This window comes from Onychostruthus taczanowskii, unplaced genomic scaffold (genome assembly GCF_017590055.1).
Source record: "Onychostruthus taczanowskii isolate IOZ18803 unplaced genomic scaffold, ASM1759005v1 scaffold134, whole genome shotgun sequence".
In the NCBI taxonomy this organism is placed as follows: domain Eukaryota; kingdom Metazoa; phylum Chordata; class Aves; order Passeriformes; family Passeridae; genus Onychostruthus; species Onychostruthus taczanowskii.
In genome coordinates this window covers 722,652-749,295 of record NW_024498507.1, presented here as the reverse complement: position 1 = coordinate 749,295, position 26,644 = coordinate 722,652, and the positions used below count along the sequence as shown (strand labels likewise).

General features: G+C 37.6%; 1 protein-coding gene across 2 annotated transcripts; it reads right to left on the bottom strand.

Annotated features, from left to right (window-relative positions):
* Positions 1-657: 657 nt before the first annotated feature.
* UBQLN1 (ubiquilin 1) lies at positions 658-26,426 on the bottom strand. 2 transcript variants are annotated; one of them, XM_041397043.1, is made up of 11 exons: positions 26,198-26,426; positions 14,665-14,816; positions 10,849-10,964; positions 9,199-9,461; positions 8,334-8,492; positions 7,489-7,732; positions 6,853-6,995; positions 5,842-5,925; positions 3,292-3,407; positions 2,810-2,978; positions 658-2,024 (listed from the first exon to the last, which is right to left on the bottom strand). In XM_041397043.1, the coding sequence occupies exons 1-11, from the start codon at positions 26,351-26,353 to the stop codon at positions 1,872-1,874; spliced, it is 1,755 nt and encodes a 584-aa protein (XP_041252977.1). In that variant the 5' UTR covers positions 26,354-26,426; the 3' UTR covers positions 658-1,871. The 2 variants fall into 2 exon arrangements, with proteins under 2 accessions (XP_041252977.1, XP_041252976.1); XM_041397042.1 differs by having other exon boundaries at positions 658-2,027; positions 26,198-26,425.
* Positions 26,427-26,644: the final 218 nt, after the last annotated feature.

The following is a 26,644-nucleotide window of genomic DNA, read 5'->3' as shown; positions in this document are numbered from 1 at the left end:
CCACTGTCCGATGCCCAGCCTGTTCCTTTCAGTGGCAAATACTCCAGCCACACTGCCCAAGTTCCAGAAGGTAAAAGCAGGGAGATGATTAGGAAAGCTAAAGCACTGACAGAAGTAAGTCCGGCCAAGAACATCAAGGGTAACAAAAATTTTCTTTAGGTACATTAACAGTACCTAAAAGATGAGGGAAAGTGTGGCTCCTTTCAGGAGGGATTTGGAAGACCTGGTTACGTAGGACATAGAGGTACTCCATTTTTTTTGCCTCAGTCTTCACCAGCAATTGCTCCAGCCACACTGCCCAAGTCACAGAAGGTGAGAACAGGGATTGGAACAATGAAGAACTGCACTCTGCATAAGATCAGGTTAGAGAACATCGAAGCAACCTGAAGGTGCACAAGTCCATTAAACTCACACAAAAGAGCAATAAAAAGCAGATTAATTTCAACTTTTGTTCTGCAATCCCCACTTCATCTAACCTAGATGTCTCCAACATCACCCATGTCTTATTCTCCTCTGTCCACCTCACACCACAGGAGTTGTTGACCAGTTTTAATGCAGAACTGGTAAGTATTGCCAGAGCTTGAGTTCACTCAAATGCTCTTAAGACGAACTGTCATCTTGATTTTTAGGTAATGAACAACTGCAAACACACTGAAACAAGATGCTTAAAGATTTTTTTAATTCATTTATTACCTGTGCACAAGAGAAGTAGCTACCAATAGAAACTCAAAAGCTATACAGTATTTTTTTACTTGGTTGTTGAAAGTAATTAGAGTATCACATGACCATGAATAGAAGTAATTTCTCCAATTACAAATCAGAATACATGTTAAAATCTCAGTGGAACAAGCCAAATAGCCATAGAAGCAATTCCAGAGCACAAGGCTGTGGCTCTTTAATTTGGACAATGACAAAAGTAATTTACAGTTAATCTGTGAATACTGAAATAATATTATAATGCAAGTTTCTGTACAGTTAAATGTAAAGAGACAACCAGAAGAGTAATTCTAGCATATTTTAACTGAAGTTGCTTAAGCACTTTTTCTCAGATCCAAAGATCCTGGGCAGTTCTACACCAAATTCAAGTACTATGACTTTTCTTCCTGTGTTTTTTTTGGGGGTTTTTTTTTTTGGTTTTTTTTTTTTTTTTTTGTTTTTGGGTTTTTTTTGGTGGGTTTTTTTTTTTGTTTGTTTGTTTGTTTTGGTTTGGTTTGGTTTTTTTGTTTGGTTTAATTTGTTTGTTTTCTGGAGTTTTTTGTGGGTGTTTTTGTTGTTGCTTTGTAGGGAGGTTTTGTTTGTTTTTTCATTGCTTACAATTTCACTCTACTGTATTTTGTACATCTCTAGAAATGAGCTGTCTGTGTTGTATATACTGTGTTTATGCCTCAGACAAATTAAAGCAAAAGACGGTAGATTACTCAAGTGGTATAAATCTTCCAGCATTTTGCTAGCCAAGAAAAAAAACCATGCCAAAATCACAATAAGCAGTATTGGTACCCACAGCTTCAATTAATTTGTTTCCTTTTTAATGTGTAATCTACATAAATTACTACTGAAGGATACTGTTTAAGTAGCAAATAAATTGGCCATTTGTAGGTCACACAAAACTTGTTCATCCAACTGTGAAAGCTGATATTGTTTCCAAAAAAATCACAAATAATGCTGAACAGAAGAACTGATGCACTCAAAAGTGACAATGCATTGATTCCCAATGTCTGAAGAAAGCTACTGCACCCCACCTTCAAATGCATCAGACTGGTTTGAGTTATAACAAAACAATCCCTAGAGTCAGAATGAAATAAAGCAATTTGAAAGATTAAAGAGCTGTTATCAAAAATAAATTACATTTTTTCAAGTTAAAAGAAACACTGCTATGAAGGCTGAGAGCCAAGCAGCCTTTCAATAGCTGCATTGATGTCTCCTCCTGTTGCTATTAGTGCTTGTAAATTTGCTTCACGGTTCAGAAAGCCCATTGCGCTCAGCTGTTCCAGTTGTTGCTGAAATCGAACCTCTGGATTTTGTAACTGCTAAGAACAAAATTTCAAGCTATAAAAGCATAATACAAATTTAGCAAAATACACAATTTAAACATAGGTGGGTTCTGCACCACTCTGTCTTTTCTAATTTTTGACTACACCTTTTTCAACTTCTAAAAATATATTCAGATAAATTCAATTAGCAACTAAGGAATTTTTTTTTAAGTCAGCAATATCAAATTATCTACACTTATATACCATTCCTGAACTCCTGGAAAAAACTGATTGATAGAGGAGGATTCAAATTAAATTGGGTACATATATGTCCCATGAACAGTTTCTTAAAGATATGCATATACCTGTTTTTTTAAAACAAAACAGAGTTCAACCTAGCAATGTGGAACAGCAAAGATTACGTTGTTGTCAGCAATCTTGAACATCATAGGCTTTATCTTTCCTCAACATAAAGATCACCTCTTTTGTAACACTCCCAAGTATCGGTTGACTAAAATTACCAAAATCCTGATTGTTGGAAAGTCGACTCTAAGGCAAACTGTTAGTTTTGCTTTATAGGAAGATCCTGATTACACAAACTCATGGCAAAATTCTGCACTGTCTTAATGGTATGACCTTCAGAGGCATGTTTTTAATCAGGACAGAGGATGTTTTTTCAGTATTTACTTGCACAGCTGCAATAGCACTTTTAAGCCTCCTCTACTGACCTTTGACCAGAAGCATCCAGTGGGCTCTCTCCTCAACTATCTGTCTTCTTTCCAGTGTTTTACAATTAAGAATAAAAGCAAAAATATTTAGAATATAATGATGTATATTACCTGAGCATTTGCACCAGCAAGTGCCTGCAACATCTGGTGGACAAACTGCTGGTGACCAGGTTCAGCAGTTCCTGAGGGTGGGTTTGTATTTTCAGTAGAAACAGAACCAGGTACAGTGGATGCTGTAGGAGCTCCGCTGCTTCCCACTCCACCCAAGCCAGGATTAAACCTGTATAAATTACAGAAAAAGAAATACACCACTTAAATAATAAACACTAGTTTGTCTCTTCTCATTAATTAATGGATACAATTCTGTCAAAGAGAGGATAACAATTTAAGTAAAGTACTGAGAAAAAGACCAGAGTTATCACTGTTTAGAATTGCACAGCAGACAAATGTGACAAATTCTAAAACAAATTTGGTTAAACTAAAAAAGGCAAGAGGATAAATCTTTAATTAAGACTGTCTAAATCTCTAAATCTAAAAAGAGTAACCAACACAAAGGAAGACTTCCTGTCCAAATGTGTAAGATCAATTCTTACCCTGGTATAAGCCCCGGTGCTTCTGTTGCTAATGTCTGCAAGCCCTGCTGAATCTGCAGCAGAGCCTGCATTGCTCTGGGGTTTGACATAGCTGATAACGTGTCAGGATTCTGCATCTAAGAGAAGGAGAGAAACTCTTCATTATATGTAGATGTTCCAAGGTAATTTTTATTGCTAGATGTCTCATAGAATCTGACATAATTTCAGAACTTGGCTTTTGATTTTGTAGTTGAATACTACAGGAAATTTCAGTTATTTTTTCTTCTATGAGAAAACTTCCATAGAAGGTGATCAATGAACTCTCTAGATGTAGAAAAACCCTCTTGAACAAGAATTATACAAGGAGAAGTATTTTTCATTACAGATCTCAATCTTTCAATGGCCACAAGACTGTGTTAGTACATTATTTTAGAATTAGTCTCCTATATCATACTACTGGTAAGCAACAATGCTGAACATGATGAAACTTGACCAAAAAATACCTAAGAAAAAGTACTAAGTTCCTTTTTCCTAGTTGATTTCAGATTGCAGCAATTTGATTGTGACTATTTGTACATATCTTCTTATTTGTAGTGCTCTTACAGCCTGAAATGTAAACAAACATACTGGAAAATATACCAGCAAGCAAATGTATAACATTCAAGGGTTCTCATTCTACTGTGACTTCAATTACAAATTGGCTTTCACATAATCAAATAATTTAGAAGGCAAATCCTTTTCATTTCTGAAATGAAACATCCAAAAACCTCATTATTTTAGACACAAACTCAAAACTAGTGGCTTATGCTCACCTTTGCATAGAGACGCAACAGGTAAGCAAAAAGCAATGTTTCAGTTACAAATAACATAGTTATTTGATTACCAACGGTTTCAGTAATCAGACCAAAGAGCAGATAGGCTTACTAATCTTAGAGCTTTCCCCTGGCAACTAGACCAAATTACTTTTGCTGAAAAACTACATTTGATTAATGTAGAAATCACAGATTAAAGTGAAACTTCCTGTACCACAGAGCAGAACTGCAGAATAGGACATGAAGAACTCTGATTGAGTGCCTAAAGAGACTTCAGAAGAGCAATTAATATTCTCTATTAATCTCTGGGACTTTTATCTTCATGATAGCTAAAAGTCAACAAATAAATGTATAGTAGATGGAAAAGATTACTCAAATTTAAAGAGATAAACATTTTGGGGTCTCCAAAGAAAGCTGCTGCAACTGCTTCATGAAAATATTTGACTTACTGTCTGATAATTGAAGCTGTCTTACATAAATGCTGGCCCAACAATTCTTAGAGCACTTAGGTGACCTGGATCTCATTTCTATTAATGTTATTAATTCCAGTAGCAGCCATTCTTCCCTAGTTCTGCTGGGCAATTGCCCTTAATTGCAAAAGATGCCTTCTATTATGCAGATTCCATGGTTTCTGTCTTCCAATCCCATAACATAAACACAGGTAGATAAGCAAGAAAACACAAGTTGAAATATTACCAACATTCTGAGAATATCCAGATATTTCTCCACACTTCACCTGCTAATGCTGTTAATCATCTAATTTCAGACAGTGAATACAACAGGTGGTAATAACAGAAGGAGATACACCAAGGAAACAGATAGGATTCTTACTGAGATGATTCTTAATTATTCCAGTCATTAATTACCAATTACTCACAGATTTCAAAATTTAAATGTACTAGCTCCTCAGATACTACCGAGTCATTACAAAGCAATGGCAATATGAAACACCACAGCCATTCACGTGCTTCAAACAATATAAACAGTATCTTCTGAACACTGAACATGCTACTGTAATTCATTTATGTGCTCATATTATTTTAGTCATAAAATCTCCCGTGTGCAGTCAGATCTTGACAACACATATTTACACTGATTTGCAAGGACTGCCTAATTACAAAACTCAGGCAGTGGATTAGGTTTGCAATGCCTACAGAAAATCTTGCTTCTATTTAGGAAACAAGTACTACTATACACTGTGACAACTAATACCAAGCAGATACCTGGGCTGCAAACACAATGCTGGTATGAGCGGAGGACAATGGTGGAGCAATCTTTCCAGGAAAGACTTCAGAACCCACTTGTTTTAAATTAGTTAATGACTTGGGTCTTTCAAGACATGCTCAAGGAACTCTTTTTCAAATATTTAATGCAGGTTTGAAGAGGCAGGAGAAAAGCATACTGAAACTTTAAATATAGTGTAAAAAGTACTATTCTTTTTAATTTCAGAAACAAATCTTGTCAAAAACAGCTATTTTCTGGCTAGTGTGCAGTAAGAGCATTTATTCCTTCTAAGCAAAAAATCAAGAACAAATCTTAGTGCTTATGCTAGTCACAGACAACAGTCAGGTTTAACTTTTGAAAGAGATGGAAATATTAGCAAGAATATTATCAACGGACAATCTAACTCAGTATCTAAAGCTAATGAAAATATATTACAGAATCTAGCTATTAGTCAAATCAAAGACAGGCACCAGTTTACTAGAAATATTGCTCATTGACTTGAAAAGCTTTATTAAGAGCTAGTATCTCATCTTACTTGCTGAAGGAAAGTTGGAAGTTGTTGTCTCATTTGTTCCTGAAGTTGAGGATTTCCAACAAATAAAGGATTATTCAACATCATCTATAGGACAAAAATATTTAACTTCAAAGATCAAGCAGTAAAAAACCACTGGAGGTTTTAAAACAACTACAGATAATACAGTAATAGTATATGAAAATTACCTCACAGAATAATAATCATCTACTCCTTTGGTCAAAACTTTCTGGGGGTGTTTGTCTTTTTTTTTTTTTTTTTGGGGGGGGGGGGGTGATTGGTGTTGTTTTTGTTTCACTTTTGCTTCATTATTTCTTTTTTTCTTGTAAGTGAACGGTTTTCCAGATACAAATAAGGCAATCTTGCCAAGTATTATATGAAAATTATTTTGTGTTCAGCCTCCACTACAAATCTAAGTAATAGCTTTGCTGTAAATATCACCTGAAGTCAATGATATCTTCAAGTGAGTATTTAACATAGAAGAGGTAATATTTTTTCAATACCAGTTCAGAATTTGAGCTTCAATATTACTACTTTAAATAAAAATTCAAAGCACTTCTACAAGACCATTCATAAAACATGAGCATCTCCACTTTTACAGTGAAGTGCAGGTCAAAAATGAGAAGTTAAAACCAGAGTAATATCGAGACAGGGCATCAAGTCCCCTCCCTTCACTTCTCCCATACTAGAGGGGTATTTATTTACCATTAGCTCTACCTTAATTCATAACCAAAGCACTCGCTTTGTCTGTTTCTAATGCTGGATCACAAGTTTAGGGCTATGCAAAACATACCCAACCCCACAATGACTTTTGAAGCATGTCAGGCATGATATCCAACTACAAACTAAAGAAACTCAAAGCAATAAATTGTTGAAAGTAAGCAGGTAATAATTTCAGTGACTTAGGAATAAACACTAAAACTGGCAATTGCCACAGGCAATTTTTGAGCTTCTGGGTTTTGTCTTTTTTTACTTTAATACACACAATATATTACTACACCAAATGTAATTTACCTGTACTGCAAGATCAGGATTCTGGCTTAACGATTGCATCATGCTTCTCATGTAGGGTGCAGACAACATATTCTGCATAAGTTGTGGATTTTCTGTTATCTGCTGTAATAAGCTCTGCATTCCTGGTGTATTGAACATACCAGCTTAAAGAAAAGGTAAAGGGCACATTAGTAAGCATTCTGACTATCATCAGAGAAAGTAGACCATCTAAACCTAGAATATAACGCAGAATATAACTTGGTTTTCATGAGTTTAAGACTGAAACTTACCTCAGTGTGGTTCTACTTACACAGACACATCTACCCTAGAAGTTAAGACAGACATTGTATCCAACACACACTCCCATAAACTATCCACATTATTAGCTGTTTTCCCATTTGCCTTGGAACAGAAAAAATACTACAATTCATCTGCAGATTCATTACCTTTTAAGGCAGTGTACAAGTATTATTATCACTTATTTTTCATATTTTTTTATTTTTACTATTTTTCTTCAGAGGAATTTAATAATAGTAAAATGTTCTACAAAAGTAAATAACAATAAAAACAGATCAAAAACTCTCATCCTAATGAAAGAAACATTTCAGTAAGTTTGCAAGTATGTGCAAATATATACAGTTGCAATAACAAACACACCTCCAAGCCCAGGTCCCAAATTCGGTCCAGCTGAGTTCTGTCCCGTTGTGCCTGAAGTGCTGTTTTCAGCATTACTGCTGCCACTGCTCTCACCACTAGGGCTGCTATTTGTTGTGGAAGTCTGTGAGCTAGACTGAGGAGCCCATGGATTTGGCAGAGGATCTCTATTTTCTGTACGAGATGGCTGATTGTCTCCTCCTGCTGATGCATTGCTTACTAAAGAAGCAAATGGGTTACCTCCAAACTACAAAGGAAAGCAAACACTTATCATCTACAAATTTCTAAATCATACATGAAAATAAATGTTTATGGCTTCTAATCAGTTATACGCACCAGTCTACAGTAATTAAATGTAAATACTGTGAAAAGACACTAACACTGAGAGATACTAGGACCCACCCCAAAAATTAAATCATGTTTCTTTTTGAAAGTAGTGTTGCTACTGCATTGCATTTTGATCATAGTAAAATTGTGTCTTGCATACTGGTTTCTGACTTTAAAGTCATTTATTCTTCTCACTTTCAGTTAAAAGTTACTAAACACACCCTTAAATGGATTTTACTGGACCTCCAAATCTTAAGGCAGTGAATTAAAGGAATTACAAATTAAGTAACAAACAAATCTATTAACTTTAAAATAGCTTCTCAATCACACAAAGTGATAGCTGTATTTCTTCAGGCTCTGAAGAACAGAGGATTTTTAAAGCTCTTTCAAGAGTAAAAGGCTACATAACTTCAAGTTTCAAGAATTGTTTTTTCAAGTAAGTAACTGGAAATTTGAATTACTTAAATTATTCTATTAAAAAAAAAAAGTACTTCCTTCCGTCATTTGTAATCTTTTCTCACCTGCTCCTGTGCTGCATTCAGTATTGGCTCCTGAATGTCTGTGTACATACGCCGCAAGGCATTGTATCCCCCTGGTATACTTTCAAGGTTGCTCAACGCTCGGTCCTGGTTGCGCATCATTTCCTGCATCATTGCAGGGTTTCTAGCAAGTTCTAGTGTCTAGAGAAGGGGAATGTTTAATCTGTTTTAATAAGAAATCCATTCTAAAGTGAAAATGTCAGCATCTGGTAACATCTCAGTTATCCCTGTCTAACCCAGTTTAAAATCATGATTAGAGGTGAACCAACCTGTCAGCTCAGTGTGAATCAACACAATTCAGTATTTAGGCAGCATTCTACTACCATAATTCCTACTATTTCTAACATCAATACAGCAGGCAGCCTATAGTATGAAATTTAAAATAATTACATACAATTTCAAAAGCACCTATTAATCTCTTTGGGTTTGGTACATTTTGCCACACAACATATCTTATGTATCTTTTAATTTAAAAAGCATTTGGAAGTACCCACAGTGAGACACAATGAAAATATGCAGTATTTTGGAGAATTACTACTTATGGTAAAATTACTGGCTAGACAACAGGCTTCAAGGGCAGACAGCCACATCCAGTTCTAGCCTCAGAAGACACTTATTCAATGACTTTCAAAAACTATGCTGCAGATTTTCTGAAATAACAGTCTATTTTGGACATTAACAACAAGAAATGTAGACACTGGTTGTCTATGGCAACATTTCATTGATTTCAAGTAAGACTAAATACTTTAAGAATGTTTCCCACTCCACTAAGCATGTCCAATTCCTGCTCTCTTGTTTACATAATAGCAGACTCACAAATCATGAACGAATAGATATTTCTACATACCTGTCTCATTATATCTGGATTATTCAGCATGTGACTGATTTCTGGATTTCTCTGTATCAGTTGCTGCATTTGAGGGTTAGCCATAATTAACTGCCTCATCAGGTCGGGATTTGAAAGCATGCTCTGAACAAATGGATTCTCCATTATCTGAACCATCATTTCCGGGTTGGACATAAGTTGTCGTTGCATCTGACTTTGCAACTCCGAGAAGTTTGAAGTATTTAAGCCCAAGCTACTCAGGCCCGCCAAACCTCCAAGGCCACCTTTAAGAGGATGAAAAAATGTGACTGACTATACTTCTAATCACATCCAGATTATTTCTAAAAACAAAATACTTGAACATATCTCATACTTCAAAGTAACAAAAACAGGAATGGAAAATCCTGTCTTTTGCAAGACTATTCAGGAGTTACTCACTAAGGGTATGCTTCCTTAAATAACAAGACACATAGCTAAAAATCCAACAAACTTTATTCTTAAATAAATTTTTTTATAATTCTAACAACTTTTTTTCTCATTTTTCAAAGCCAAGACACAAGAAATGTTTGAGTTTGGGGGTCTTAGGTCCATGTCCTGCTCCCTCCACCAACACTTAACAATTGCATTTGTAATAATTATTTATCTGCCTCTCTTGGTTACACTATAACTAAGAGTGAACCCCAATATAAGTCATATTGCCCATTCTAATGAAATGCAGAACCTGTGTTCCTCTTGGTAATAATGCACCAAGAGCTAATTACGTTTTGAATTTTTGTGCTTTGCTGAATCCAGATAAAAACTTTCAGAAGGTATTAGACAGACCAAAGAACCATTAAAACCTAAAAAATTATCTGCTAGCTATAATTGGCTTTTCCAATTCTACCTCTTTCCCACTCCCAAATGCAAAAAAAAGTGACAAAAAAGTATGAAACAAAACCTCACCACAACTACGGAAATAGGTTATAATTTTTAAGTCAACAGACTGCAGCCTCTTCATTCATAGAAGTGAGGACTCATAATACTATCAGACTTGAAACCTGAGAAATACTTAATTGTAAGATTAGCAGCAATTTTGTTGCTTTTATTGCAGATCTTGGCTTCATCTCACAGGTCCAAACTTCTATGATTTATCTGTATTCAGATAACAGGAATTCAGATGCACTTATAAGTAGTACAAGGACACTGGAAGGCTATTCATTACCCATATTGCAAAATATAACATCATTAGCACCTTAACTACTGAAGGTGAAACAGTACAAGTCTTGTAGTGAAGTTTATGGTGAAACACTGGCACAGTTCATCCAGGGAGGGGACGGATGCCCCATCTCTGGAAACATTCAAGGTCAGGCTGGATGGGGCTCTGAGCAACTTAATCTGGTTAAAGATGTCCCAGCTAATTGCACAGAGGTTGGACTAGATCACCTTAAAAGGTATCCCTTCCAACCCAAACTATTTCACAATTCTAGATAAAACTAATGAAACAAGTCTCCTGTGGTAACTGACTGATCAGGAACCTTTAACAGCCAATATATATCTATAATCAATTTTTTAGCTGATGTGTTTGTTTGGGTTTTGTTTTTCAAGTTTTGTCTACATTGTAATAAAGCTTTGGGGACAATTATCATAATCCAAGAGAAGATACCCACCATACTACCTAACAAATATTCTTACCCAAGCCAAAGGGATTGCTATTTGTTGATGCTGATGTTGAGGTGCTACTGCTTGATGTTGATGTAGTTGCAGTACTCCCAGTGGTGTTTGCCTGTTGAGCTGGGTAGTCTTGTGATCTAAAAAAGCAATTTCATAACTTTATAGAGTGTAACAAGTTATTTTAAGTACTGTCATTAAATGTAGCTATAGTATTATACTTCAGAATCTTTAATTACATTTTGATTCTTGGTCAAAACCCAGGGATAACTCCAGTTATCCCCAGATGGCTTCCTGTAATAAATCTTTCTCAGACACTTGTCATGTCATCAGTTTTTCAGAACAGTAGTTTCCAACAGTAAAAAACCAGATAGGTATCACTGCAGCCATTACCACCTTCTCATCCTACACCATGATGCTTGCCAATGAATGGTTTTCTCTGTCCTTACTTTGCTTTAAGGATCCATGTGTTATTTCACTATACTCATGTAGTACTGATAACATGCCCAGAACTTCAAGAAATGCAGCCTGACAAATTTAATGTGTAATTCATTTCATGCCACATCTCTAATAGGATGCATATTGAATATGAAATTCAGTTAATATCATAATTTATTAGAAAGCTCAAACTCTCAAACCTTAAAGACTTCAAAAAAAGGCTGATAATAAAATCACATGAAGCTAAAACCTGTGCATAATTTAGCACAGGCACTAAAGGCTGCTCAGGCTGTGTACTCACTACACCATTCTACTGCACACAGAAAGACAAATGTTGCCATGAAGCAAAAAAGATCAAGGAACTGAGCTTGAATAAAGTTAACCTGACCTCTCTGTTCTAAAGAAAAGAGACTACTTTGCAATCCAAATCAGTTCTCCACTGTGGTTCAACAATCAATAAATGCCTATATTTGCAGTACTACAGAATAAAATACTTTTTAAAACCATGAATTCAGATGTCACAAAAATATTTGAGAATTTGACAGTACGCTAAACTCCATACTTCAGTTCACCTTGGAGGACCTTTCTCCTATAACATAACTCTGCACTTGCTCCACTCAAGCAAATACCAGAAAAAAAAAATCCCCAACCATACAAAAAAAATTCAGAAATATGCTTTAAAAGCAGAGATTCTCCTGAGGTTTCTAAGAGTTCTTTATGTTCATTATCAGCAACTGCAAACTTTGAACACAAGATGACTATAACTGGCAAGCAGCTGTAACTTGAATGAGAAAGATTACAGACTGTATACTGATTGCGATTCTCCTGCTAGAGATATTGAGTTTTCTTTCATCTAGAAAACACACACATCTTTCCTCCATAAGCAAAAGAAAAATAATAAGCATCAAATCCTACTTGTATTTTCAACTGAGAAACTATTTTGAGAAGCAACTATGCTGCTTCATGTAATAGACATGAAAGTTTCTCAAAAGTGTGACAGAAAAGTAGATGCTTGAAAGCTGAAGTTCAATAGTGCTCCTATGCAAACTGGGACATATTCTCTGAAAATAATGGTTCATGTGAGTGTCAAGCCTGTGAGCCTCCAGTCTTTAGGGGATACTCCTGTCAAGTATCCCCTATCACCTATTATACCCATTTTGCCATTATGTTTCCTCCCAGCACTTGTGAACAAATTATACCTGTTGACCTAAAACTCTATTCAGAAATTCCATGTATCTTCGCTGCCCTGTGCTAATAATTCACTGCTACTTTGACACTGTAGAAGATAGATTACAAGATTGCACTGAAAGTCTGTAGCAGTCTGTAGCACAGTAAAAAAAGTAATCTTTTTTTTTTTAACATGCATTTGACTGGGATATATGAGGATTCCTATTTTGAAATGACACATCTAATATAGCTTAGAAGGGAAAAGATTACTTTCAGATCCAGATTTGGAAAATAACTTTTACTTTTTCAGATACACAGTAGCAACAGTAAGAGCAAGAGTCAGCAGAAAAGTAAATAGCATAGCATAAAATAGCTAGGAACAAATCAATCTTGATGGCCAAAAATCATCATGTTCCAGACCACACTGGCAGGGTCTAAATCTTGTCTTTCAAGACAAGCATAAAATATGGATATTTTAGCAAGAATACAACTGAGATATTTCAGGACAACGCTGATTCTCTCCAGCAGGTTTTAGCATGTTTTTAGTTCATTCAAGCAAAGCTAGTAGGTGAAAACTTCAATGTATCATTTGAACACAGCACATGTACATGCAAAGGATCTGTAGTCCTTAGTTCATATTTCATTTTCCCAGACACAATTAAAACATTCTGCAGATAATAGAAATACAGTCATTCTAAAATGATTCAAAAAAAAGCAGGCACAAATGAAGACATGGAGTGCACTGCTGATAAGACAGATGCAGGAACACCAAAAATTCCCCAAAAGCCACACATTTGACATTCGTGTTCCTGAGGGTTCCTCTGCTCAGAGGCAAAGTGCAAGAAGATCCAAGAGGCTGGCAGAGGTATTTCAGTACGTACAGCTATATAGGTCTAAACTATAAACCCTCTGAAGACTGTGCAAGTCAAAAGCATCCTCCTAGTAGTACTCATGGTGCCTCTGTATCACATTTAATACTGTAATTGCAAAAAAAGCTACAAAAAAAAATAGCAACAGCAGAATATTCATTCAGATGCAAAAGGACCAGAACTACAGTATTACCTAATACCATATTCAAGATTGGCATGGCTTGTATCAGCCTGAATTTCAGGTGGAGGAGACATAGGGCTCTGATAGGACAAACATGTATTTTGATTCCAGGACAGTGAACATAATCCTTCCAGGACATGAATGCAGAACTGAAGGTATCAATTTCAAAAGGTACCTACATTTAATGTTAATGATACTAATTTCAACAAGAATTTGTATTTGCTAATGTTACTAGCCAGCCTAGTGGCTAAAAGAGAAAGCCTACTTCTGTTCTCTCCTACACTTCATGCTCTTTTTTTCAACATTTTCACATCAGAGGGGATCCTCACCATAAACAGAAAAGACTTAAGTAGAACAGGAGCAAAACCACTTTCACTCTAAAAGAATGAACATGTTATTGACTAATATTAAACTGCTTCTGAGGGATCTACTGCTGTACTTGAAAAGATTTTTGGGCACTGTACAGGAAGTGCACACACCATAGCTAACTGATACAGCTTTCTTACCATCATTCTAATGCTTCACCAAAAGGAAAAACCAAAACCAAAAAACAAACAAAACAAAACACCAAAACCAAAACAAAACAGACAAAAAAAAACCTACCAAAAAAAATCCCAAAACTCCTTAAAATCAAGTCTATTTAGACAGATAAATTCGTTACACTAAAGCAGTTCCCAAAAATTTTCTTTCCTTGTTTTACCAAAACAGTCTTTACTCACTGTGTTGGTAAAACAAGGAAAGAAAATTCACTGCAAAGAAAAACAAGAAAGCAAAGATTCACTGCAAGTTTTCATAAGTGAAAAGAAAATCTGCATAAGATATGTTAATGGAAAGTAAGAGATGATATCTAACAATTGTAAAGCCAAAACACAGCTGGAACAACAACAACAACAAAAAGCTATATAACAAAAACTAACCAACCAACCCAAGAAAAAAAACCCAAAAAAAACCCCAAAAGTAAAAGAAAAGTATTTAAAAACATGAACCAAATTAAATTATGAGATAAATTTAAAAAAAACCCACTGTAATTTCATAATTTCACTGTTGTCCTGCAGCAGCTGTAACTAAGGAGGTGATTAAGGTGATTTAGTCAAATCTAGTTTTGCCCAACAGAAAGCTAGTAATAATGCAGAGTACTTTAACTTCTTTAGAGGTAAACAGAAGATCACTTGTTTTTAAGATTACCTGTTTTGTGTTTTGATAACCAGGTGAACAGTGAGTCCATCATGAATTCCATGCTGAGTCAAAGTATCTTGATCTTTTAAAATTTTTCCAGCAAATATCAACACAAGCTGATCAGTGTGGGACTTGAAACGCTTAGAGATTTCTTCCTTGAACTAAACAAAAAAAATAATATTATACATTTATATAATTAAATACTGAACTGCAATTTTTAAAAATAATTTAAGAACAACCTGGTTTTTACATTTGCTATATTATCTCACTTGTACTGCATATTCTGTATTTCACAAACTAGAAATACTTTTGTTTCCTGAACTCCTTTCTGTCATTCAGAAAGGAAATCTGAAGAATTTCACATCTAGATCATTAGTTACATAAGTCGTGACAACAAAAATCTGATTTCTCTTGAAGACTACTGTGACTTCAATCAGGCATGCATCCATGATATAAATACATACTAGTATATACAGTACTTAAACACACCCATATACATATACACATAGACACACCTGTATACACATGGTAAAGTATGCATATAATTATATACTAGCAAGTACACACATACAAATGTGCACACCACTGAAGCCATCCACTGCTGAAGGACACAATGCCATAAAGACAATAAATCTGTCTACACTTTTGCTTGAACTGAGTATACCCTCCTTAGATGTATTTTTGCTGCCTTCCTTCCATGTGTCAAAAACTAGCATTCCTTTCCACACAGATAGAAGTTATATTTTAGGTGGCTCTGCTTTCCCATTCAATGCAGGAGACAGCTACATGAAATGAAGTTACAGCCCAGGGAACAGTGAATAAACCCATTTTTCATTTAATTGAGAAATCACTACCATACAAGACCTTTTACAAAAGAGACTGCTTGCTAAGTGTTAACCGTCAAAACCACCTTAAATAACAGATTCATACACTTTATTTTTTTTTCCTGAGGCAGAGGAAGAAAACCATCTACACATATGGAAGACAAAATCCTAAAAACATTGTTGAAAAGGAATGTAAAGATCATCTAGTTACAAGTCCTTTGCCAAGGGCAGGGACACCTTTCCCTAGACCAGGTTACTCGAAGTCCAGTCTGGCTTTGAATGCTTCCTGCGATTGGGCATCCACAGCTTCTCTGGGCAGCCTATACCAGTGTCCTCACAGTAAGAATTTCTTCCTAACATTAAAGAATGTGATATTATAAATTATAAATATGGTATTACCCTCATATCATCGCTCCATGCCCTTGTAAAAAGTCCCTCACCATCTTTCATGTAAGTCCCTTTTGGCCACTAAAAGGCTGCTCTAAGGTCTCCCTGGAGCTTTTCTTCTCCACAATGAACAAAAGTTTCTCAGCCTGTCTTGACAGGACATGGACTACAGCCCTCTGATCATCTTGGCGGCCTCCTCCCCCAAGAGGAGGACATGGACTCCAACAGGTCCATGTCCTCCTCTGCTGGGGTCCTCAGAGCTGGATGCAGCACACCAGGTGGAGTCTCACCAGAATAGAGCAGAGGGGCAGAATCCTCTTTGTTCACCCAGCTGGCCATGCTGATTTTGGATGCAGTCTGGGATACAATCAACTTTCTGGGCTGTGAGAACACATTGCTGGGTAATGTCCAGGCTCTCATCCACCAGCCCCCCCAAGTCCTCCTTAGGGCTGCTTCCAATCCACCCTGTATTTGTATTTGGGATTGCCCCAAACCAAGAGCAGCACCTTGCACTCAGCCTTGCTGAACTTCATGATGTTCACATGAGCCCGCCTCTCAAGCCTGGTAAGAATGGCATCCCTTCCTCCAGCACCTCATTCACACCACACTGATTGGCACACATTGTTGGGGTGCACTCAATCCCACTGTCTGTTACTGAAAAAGATGTTAGTGCTTGCTCCTGTACTGATCCCCAAGGACACCACTCGTCACTTGTCTCCTCTTGGACAATGAGCCATTCACCACCATCCTTTAAATTCGTTATTCACTGAGTAGTCCATTTGTCAAAACCATGTGTCTCCAGTTTAGAGACAAGCAGTGCGGCACAGCGTCAATCACTCTACACATGTGCAGGTAGATGATATCACTCACTTTTCCCTCATCTACCACCACTGCAACCCCATCACAGGCAACCATCAAATTTGTCCTTAGTGAAGCTGTACTGACTGTCACCAATCTTCTCCTTACCTTCCATGTTCCTTAGCATAATTTCCAGGAGGTTCTGTTCCATGATCCTGCCAAGCACTGAGGTAAGACTGACTAGCCTGTAGTTCCCTGAGTCTTCCCAATTTCCCTTCCCAAAAATATATGGATGTTCTGTTTCACCTTTTCCAGTCAGTGGGAACTTCCATGGAGAACCGCTGCAACTTTGCAAATATGATGGCTAGTGGCTTAGCTACTTTCTTGCCCATTTCCCTCAGGGCCCATGGATGTATCTCATCAGATCTCATGGGTCTCGAACCTGATCTTCTACAGAGGATGGTTCTTCATTCTCCCAACCCCTGCTTTCACCAACTTGGGCAGTGGCTGGAGCATTTGCCAGTGAAGGGAACAGGCTGGGCATCAGACAGTGGGTGCTGAGCCACTGTACTCTGCGTCCTTTGTTCCTTCCTCTTGTTCATTACTATGATTGTTTTTGTTATTTTTATTACTGTTGCTGTTTTAAATATTAAACTGTTCTTATATCAATCCATGAGTTTTACTTTTTTTTTTCTGATTCTGTTCCCCATTTCACTAGGCAGAAGGGAAGTGAGGAAGCAGTTGCATGATAATTGCTGGTTGGGTTTAAACCATGACAGATCATGATGACGGCAATTCAGGCAGTTCTAAAAAAATTAATTTTGGTGTTGTTTAGGTCTTCAGTTTGCACAACATAACTAAGTAATAGTATCAGTAAAATACAGTTAAAATACTTCATCCACTGGGTAAACCAAAAGAACAAGGAGTCCAGCGTCACTGGCTGGAAATGATGAGCATTTCTGTCCAACTCTCCTAATGCAGTGATTCATCCTTTTAATTATCATGTAACAATTCAACCAACAATGTCAGCTCATTTGTTTTATTGTTCTAAATGCAAGTTTTACTTCATTGTAATAATACTACACCTTGTGGTACTATAAAGGTATTCAGTCATATCTGGGCATAGAAAAGAACTCAAAGTTGTGAAAATAATTTTCAACATACTTGAAACCTAGTGTATTTCATGGAAACTGGTTCACTGTACTCCTCTAGTAAATGAATACAGTAAAAATAATGTAAAATCATGTCAATTTTTTACATAATTATTAGAAAAATATGTGGAGACAAACACAATGAGAATCAGACTAAAACACTGGACTAATGTCTAGACAGAGGTCTGGTTTTCCTAGGGAGAAAAGTAAAAAGCATTCTTAACTAGAGTGAATTGATTCAAGGTTACATTCTCCTAAAAGCATGGCAACTTGTAGATTTGAAATTAATTAGAACAAACACAAGGCTTGTGTTGTTGAAGGACTTTGCCCAAATTGCCATTTTACCTCAAGTTAACTTGTTGACATAAACTTTTCTTTTGCTTTGAAATACAAAAGCAATATAGTTTTTCATATTGGGAACACTCATTGGCTTCTTAGCAGCACACCAGCACTTCTTGTTTATACTTTCAATTCCATGCCAAATACCCTTATCTTCATGGCAATTTTAAATTTTAAATTAATCACCTTTAACAAAAAGTTGCCTTTTTTGTTTGATGTTAAGACATGTGGAAAAAAACCCCCAACTCTCTAAAGCAATCTAGGACTTTCACTATACCTGCCCAACTTGATTGCTTCAAGCTTTTTGCAAGGTACAGATGGACACCATAAAATGCTGATGTCTAGTGTTGAACAAATGCATACTGGTACCTGAGCTACTCAAAGTAAACACTTTGTCACCAAACAAAGCAAATATCCAAATACACATGAAGTAGAACAGCTGACTAAACCAGATGTTGTTTCGCACTGTCACTTTGCAGAACAGATCCGTAATTTAAACATTAACCTATTAACATCTGACAACCTGGCCTTGGAAGAACCTGGTAAAGTGCTATTCCAGGTGAAGTGAAAGTATTAACATTCAAACTCTCCTCTGACATATTACGACCATATAATGTTTCAAAAGTTTCTGTTGATTCATTTTATGACATCACAACCAGCAACAGTATCCACTCACTCTTACTATCCACTCACAAAACAAAATGTTGTAATAAAGTAATAAAGAAAACAAATAAATTAAAAAATACTTTCCCAAATTCTCTCAACCTCAGCTTAGTAAGTAATATTTAAAAATTTAATTACAGTAACAACCTGGAAGAGGTCTTGGACAATTAACATCAAAGTCCACTGAAAGTAACAGAAAACAGGTCCCTAAAAACTTAAACTGCTTTGAAAATGTTAAGCTACAATTTTATCTAGAAGACTGTAAAAAAAAAGTAAGGTTGCTGACTACCCCCACAGGAAACTCTGTATTGAGCACAATAGAGGATGATATGGAAGCAAATGTTTGTACATAGAAGGCTGAACTGCAGTTTTTACTCCCAGCAGTCTCTCAAATAGTTCTACTACAAAGAAAGATTTTGAAACAGCCTTACCTTGTTTGGCACTGCTTTTTAAAAACACACCCATAATATTTAAACTTTCAACTGTCTTTCCTAACAACACACACAACTAAGCATATTGAGTGAACTACAGTCTGTTTTACACCCACACTGAGCAATCTCAGAAGCAAACTTTTATGAGCTCCAGCCTTCTTTCATACAACAGAATTAATGGTTACAGGTCGTCTTGACCCAAGAAGTAAGGAACCAAACATACTCATGGCCACAGCTGATAGCTGTAGTTTCCTTTTGGGATGAATCATAACCTGGACATCTCACTACTGACTTAAAGTGAGTCAGTAAAGACAGGGTTTCATTGCACAACTTTAGGACACTGCACAGGAAGGAAAACAAGAATTTGTCATTTCAAGCAGGAATAAAAGCACTTTTGGCCCAAAACAGACAGAGCATAGCTAGAAAGAACACACAAAATAAGGCTTCTACGTAAGAGTACTGTCTTTCATGTCTTAATGGAGTTACTATCTTATGGCTTTGCCAATGACCCATGCTAGTTTCATAACAAAATTATTTCCTCAAATGTCTGCAATCAAATCAAACTTAGAAAAAAACCCCGCATTTTAAAACTCAAAGTCAGATTCTTGATGAGCTTAAAAGACTAGCAGCCCACTAGTGAAGGGTGAACTGCAGCAGTGCATGGTAGTGTAAAGGGCTCACAACTCTAGTTCTAGCCATTTCTATTCCCTTCAGGGATTCTTCAGCAAGCCACTGCATTTCTCCAAACCTTTGTCTGGAGAAGCATCACTTCTCTCATAGAAGCACTTGGTAATCTACTCTCTCCCTGTTCATTATCTACCTGATCACTGGTAAAGCAACACAAACCAAAAACTCCACTTAGAATAAGGACTGTCTTGGCTCAGGCCAGGAAAGGGTTCATTTTTGCAGCAGCCAGGAGGGAGCATGGCTTGGACCCAGAGATTATTCTATACCACCTCTTCTCATTGACAGCAGCTGGGGAAATGGAATCTCTTCCAGGGAGAAGGGGTTCCTTCTGGTCAAGAAAACATGGTGGAGGGAGATGTCCAGTATTGTCAGTTATTAAGGGAGTTTTTTCCTTAATAACTGACAATCATTGATTTTCTTGCACCCTCTGTCATTAATATTGCTGATGTTAATATTTGTTTTCTTATCTCATTGCTGTTTCCAGAAAATTGTTCTTATCTCGACCTGTGATCTTGACCTTTTGTGCTTCCAACTCTCCTCTCCAGCATGCCTTGGGTTGACTGACAACTTAAGAGTGAAAAGAGAAAAAAGCTTAGTAAGTTACAGGACACTAAAATTCAACTTAACCCATTGAGGTTTTTGTGCTGCGTAACAATAGAAAATGCTTCAACTTCTCTCTTTCAATGTTATTTTCATCTTGAAAACTCCTAACTGTATTATACAAGTCAACTAATTTATACAACGTTCAATGTTATTTAACAAACAAATAAAGCATTCAGGCTCACGGGGGAGAGGGAGAGGAAAAGGCAACAGAGAGGGAGAGAGAGTGGCAGTGTGGTTTGGAAAGTCTCAGTGGGCTCACCAAGTTAGGGAGTAACATTCCTAATAAACAACAACACTTTTTAGGAAGAGCCAAAATCAGTGTGTTACCAAGATTATTCTTGTACTTAATATAAAACACAGCACCATATCAACTATTAAGAAGATTAGTTCTATCCCAGTCAAAACCAGAACACCATGTCACCATATCTTCCAAATTCTTATGATTTTACCCTAATCTTACTCCCAGACAATGACCCTTTTTACAGAGACAAGGTTTATAGTCACTTGATTGAAAATTGATTGGTTTTTAAAAATCTTTATATGACACTTTTACCACAGCTAATCATTCATTAAGGTTTTCTATGCTGTTGGCAATTTTGAACTGCACACATGGCCATTTTTTAAAACTGTGTGACACCCCTGACCGAGGGTGAGGGATTTTAGCAGAACAAACTCATAGGACAAATGCATCTGACACAGATAACATTTTTTAAAAATAATTAAAAATATAAATATGAATGTCTTACTTTTATGCAGAGAAGTATCTACACAAAAGACACTTCACACTACTATTTAAAAACTATTTTAAAATAGATTTTCCTATTTTACTCTATCTGCCAGTCATTTATCAGAAAACACCTGTTGAGTACTATGGCCACCAATACCTTTGAGTTACATCTAACTAAGCCAATAAAAGTCAATATACTTTTACTTCTGAAGGGTTCTTCTATCAAATAATCACCTGCCATTGCTCTAAAGCAATTCTGATACCACAAAATGAGGGGGAAAAACCCAGGTTAAGAAATAAGTATAATCAGAGTATATAATGACGCAGACTCCATAAAGAATCACACAGATGTGTTACAATGCACTGACACACCAGACGATGGAAAACCTAACACTAAATGCTTCGAGTATTCAACTGCCTTGAGACACATGAGAAACAACAGAAACCTGAATCACAATCCTGGAAACAAAGAACAGACTGGATACCATTATATACTTTCAACCAATTTTGTTTGTAGCATTCAGTAATCCCTGGATTACAGAAAAACAGTGAAACAGAATTGGATCATGTTAAAAGAATTGTTCCTATAAAGTACAGTTTCTTAAAAAGGTAAAACATTACGTAAAATACTAAAAGCATACGCAAGCCAGGAAAGATGTTCTAATACCAAACTACCCAAAGCTTTAACAATTTAACATTTACACCTGTGTGATCTTTATAAAGCAGAAGACTACCAATTTGGGATTATGAGATCCAGGCACAAAAATGAAATTTATGGATTTAAAGTTTCAACCATAAACAGTACTGTAATTTCAATTTAAAAAATCAAAAAACTTGACAAAAATCAGTAGTCTCAACACAATGGATACATGTACCCTAAAATTACGTAACTCAGGGGTTCTATCTGTAGTTTAGTCTAGTGCAGAAAGCACATTTGTGTTCACCTACTTTAAAAAACACACTAGAAACTGTTAAATATGCTGTTACTGAAAACTGCATTTCACACTGAAGAGATATTCATTTAAAGGTTGAAGCTAAATAAAAAGTGGGGGGAAAAACCCTAAACCTGCAAAAGGATCTAATCTGTTTTCTGTAGAGCTAAATTCAATTTCACTAATTCTTCCTGACGGACATTGCTCTGAAATTTTCATACAATCACAGGACTGGCAATCATTCTCTGTAAGAATTTTAAGTTTTCAAAATTATTAGCACAGATTAACAATATCCACTGTTTGTTGGCTCAGCAATTAATAACACACAGCTAGACATGTTACTCTGTCTCAGAGTTGTAATGCTCACAGAATGGACAACTCAGTATCTTTTGGTGTGCTACACACATGCAGACAGTAATTCTGGACCAGTTATAATAAACTCATGAATACAGTAAATGTCAACACAGGGCACTAAAACAGCATCAAGAGGCATCAGCAAGCTTTAACTCTTCTAGAACTCCCTCATTCTAAATGATGAAGGTAAAAAAACTGTTTTTCCATATAACTGGTTCCAACATCTCAATACTCAAATAATCCAAGTCATCCACTAAGACATGAGTTGCTCCTAAAATGAGCACGCTTGTTCTTTGTATACAGGCTTTACCAAACACATTAAGACAACTCTGCTAAGCAAGAAATTGCAAAGACTGTACTACTACGAACTCAGAAAATAAACCAAAGGAAGAAAATACAGGACAAGAGCCGGACTATCAGCACTGTCAGGGTCAGCTAAAGTCAACAAATTTATAGGTATTCATCTTTTACCCAGCATGTACTCATTACGTCTCTGCTCTGAGCAAGACCGGTATCATACCCTGTGAAGAATGCAAATATTTGGTCCTTGTCATAATACTGAGCCAAACTGTGCTAAGCACAATCAAATAATTTTCAGAGAAGAAAAGACAGATAGACAGCAGTTGAAATCAACTGATCTCCCAGAGTAGCTTTGTACTTAGTTTATTTTCCATACCAACCTGCATACTCACTGCTCTAGCTGCACAACAGAGAATCATAGTAACAAATCTACTGAAGTCTTCCAATACAGGAAAAAATCTTGACAGAAAAGGTGCAAACATGGTTTACATTAATGGGGCAACATAAAATATATCTTTTTTTATCCCTAAATTTGGCCCTGATGACACAAAATATTTTCCTAGAAAATCTAGGTTCATGTTCTAGCAGTATTCTGAAATGACCATAAAGAAATAAATAACTCAATTCTTTAAGTTCTAATGTTAGCTATAAAAATACACTGAGGGAGTTTCTTTTGCTGGGTTTTTTGGTTTTTTTTTTTTTTTTTTTCAGCCTACAAGTTACTGGCCCACCTATCTCAACTGTACAAACCACCTGCTGATCACAGATGCATTTGAACAGATGTGCAACTTGTCTGGTATTTGAGATTAACCTATTTTCAAGGTTGGTTCTAGAAACATTGCATCTACTGTTGATGCTTAATTAACAGCTCATTTTTGCAGTTTAAGAGAAAAAGCCAGTTAATCACACTACAGGGACAATGTATTTTGTAGTGCTGTTACACTGCCTGGGACTTCAATCCACTGGTCAACCCAGCAGTGCAATCTTACTCCACAAGAATTAAGTTATAACTGCAGATCTAATATTTTAACAACAGTTCCAAGAGAGACAACACTCAGTTTAAGATATCAGCAGACAACAAAGACTTCTGACATAGTGTCCTCTGTTAATTCCCTAAAATTGCATGACTACTTTCAGTAAAAATTAATGCTCTTGATAGGCTACAACCTCTTCAGTTTACGACAACTGTTTATTTGAAAACCTGGCAGCTCCATCAGTATTCAAATCTGAAAAAACCTGTTAAAATTCAAACGTATTACGAAATTCACAGCTAAAGTAAATCTGTTTATTATTTCCAAAGGACCCAACTAATGGCTGACTGCTTTACAGGACAAACACAATGCTCAGGTTAGATTCAGTTTATGAATCTCCCTTTTGAAACATCCTAACAAAACAAAAGCTGCAAAACTGCAAAGACTTTTACAAAAACTGCATTGATGCTGCTCACAAATCTGTGGAGAACAGAGAAATGAAAAGCACCCCTTTCAGACTGAGATTGCTGGGAAAGCAGTGGACAGCATTAAAAAGCAAACACAGTCATTTTACTTTTGGGAGAAATGCCTAGATCAAGCTTGCAGAGAGAGTAGCTCACAGCACATAACACTGCAGCTGCCAAAAGACTAGGGAAGACAAGAAAGCAGCTTCAATGCATTGGCAGCTGGAGAAAACCACAATGATACTGAGGTCTGGGACACTTCTAGTCCAAACACTGATGTACAAAAGAAAAAAAAAAACCCACAAAACCAAACTGAGTGTAGATTAGATGTAAGGACAAAAAAATTGAAAGAAATATTAACATTTTCTCTATTCACAGCAACTAGGTGAAACAAAAGTCTGACAGTCTAGTTGAAGTCCTAGCACTACCTTTGAAATTTCAGAGCCTTTACTTAATCTTTTGTATCCTCTTCTATTAACCAGACAGTGTCCTTCAGCTCACACTTAAGGAATGATGCCAAGTTCTGTATCTAGACATTAGTGGTGCTTTCAGACATGTAATTTTTTTTTGATGAAGTCTGCAATACCAACGACACACAAAAAATTGTGGAATAGCACAAAGGTGCCACATTCAGAGCCGTTTCAAGGAGAAAACTGGGAAATCTTATGGAAAATGAAAGAAGTTCTGAGTCTAGCAATGTCTACATTCTTTATAAGCAAGAGACTGTGTTTTTACATTTTGATAGCATCTTTTCTATGATTTGTTGCTTTCTAATTTAAATAAATGAAGTTTTAGTCAATACTTGCACAGCAAACCTTCTACAGAACTAGAAGACTTGCAGGAAACAGTGTCGATGAATCAGCAGGTGTCACTAGTTCGAGACAGAGGCAGCTGGGGTTCAGATTTTTACAGGAAGGCACAAAATCCCTAATACCTTGGTTATCTGACATAACCACGCCATATGCTAAGTACCATATCCATAACTAGCACATCAAAGTACAGGAGACTGCAGATTTTACAAACACAGTACAAGGCTATGACTTCCCAAAGTTGAAGGCTGACTCGCTGTTTTTAAAGACAGTGTTAGATCAAAATAAACACTGGAAATAGAGAGATACAAGTGACTGCTTATGTTTTCTACAGTCATGTTAGCCAGCCAGTGAGACAACTACCACCAAAACCAGTCTGCTCAACAGGACAACTCACACCTAGAAAATGAGAGAAGGCTCTGGGGTGTCCTAATTGTGGCCTTCCAGTACCTGAAGGGAACTTATAAGAAGGATGAGGCAAGACTGCTTGCAAGAACATGTGCTGACAGGACAAGGGGCAATAGCTTCAAAGTGAACGAGAGTAGGTTTAGATTGCCAATTACGAAAAAATTCTTTACTGTGGGGGTGGTGAGGCACTGGAACAGGCTGCCCAGAGCAGCTGTGGATGGACCATCCCTGGAAGTGTTCCAAGCCAGGCTGAATGGGGCTTTGAGCAACCTGGCCTAGCTGAAGGTGTCCCTGCCTACGACAGGGGAACCGGAAGATTTTTAATGTCTCCTTCCAACTCAAACGATTCTACGACTCAATGACTTCACGAAAGAGCTACATCCACCTTCCGAGCCAGCCCTCTGCAGTGCAACAGAGAAGTCGGCGAGCAGGGTACGAAGAGGCACATTTCTCCACTACCCCTGCTAGCCTCAGAAGGCAGCAGTCCTCTCCTAGGCCGGGATCGGTGCTCGCCCAACAGCGCCTGGCGCGACCCGGGCGAGCAAAAGCTGCTTTGTCACCGGGCAGGGCCCTCGCCCCGCGCTGCCGGAGGCGGGAGCCGCGGGCCGGCGCTTCCCTGCCGGGCGGCGCTCCGCTCGGCCCCGGGCCCAACGCGGCCCCACTGGCCCCCTCAGCCTGCTCCGCCGCCCCTCACCTGCCGGATGCTGCTGGTCTCGGAAACAGCGAACTCCTCCTTCTCCTTCGGAGTCTTCACCGTGACTTTGATGATCCGCGGCTCGGAGACACCGGCAGAGTCGTGGGTGGGGGAGCCAGAGGTGCCCCCCGCGGGCCCCTCGGCTCCGTCCGACATTGCTGTGTGGGGGCGGGCGGGGCAGGGGCAGGGCAGGGCAGGGCAGGGCAGGCGGGGGCTGGCCGCCGGCTCCCGGCGCCTACAGCCGAGCGCTCGCGCCGCGCCCGCGACACCGGAAACGGCTCGACCCGGCCGCCGCGCGCCGTGATGACGCAGCGCAACGGGGAAGGTACTAGAAAAAGGGGCGGTGCCCGTGAGCGCGGCGTGCGCGGTGTGCGTGGCGTGCGCGGTGTGCGTGGCGTGCGCCTCCGAGGGGCTGGGAGTGGGCTCGGGCCGAGCGGCAGGCCCGCA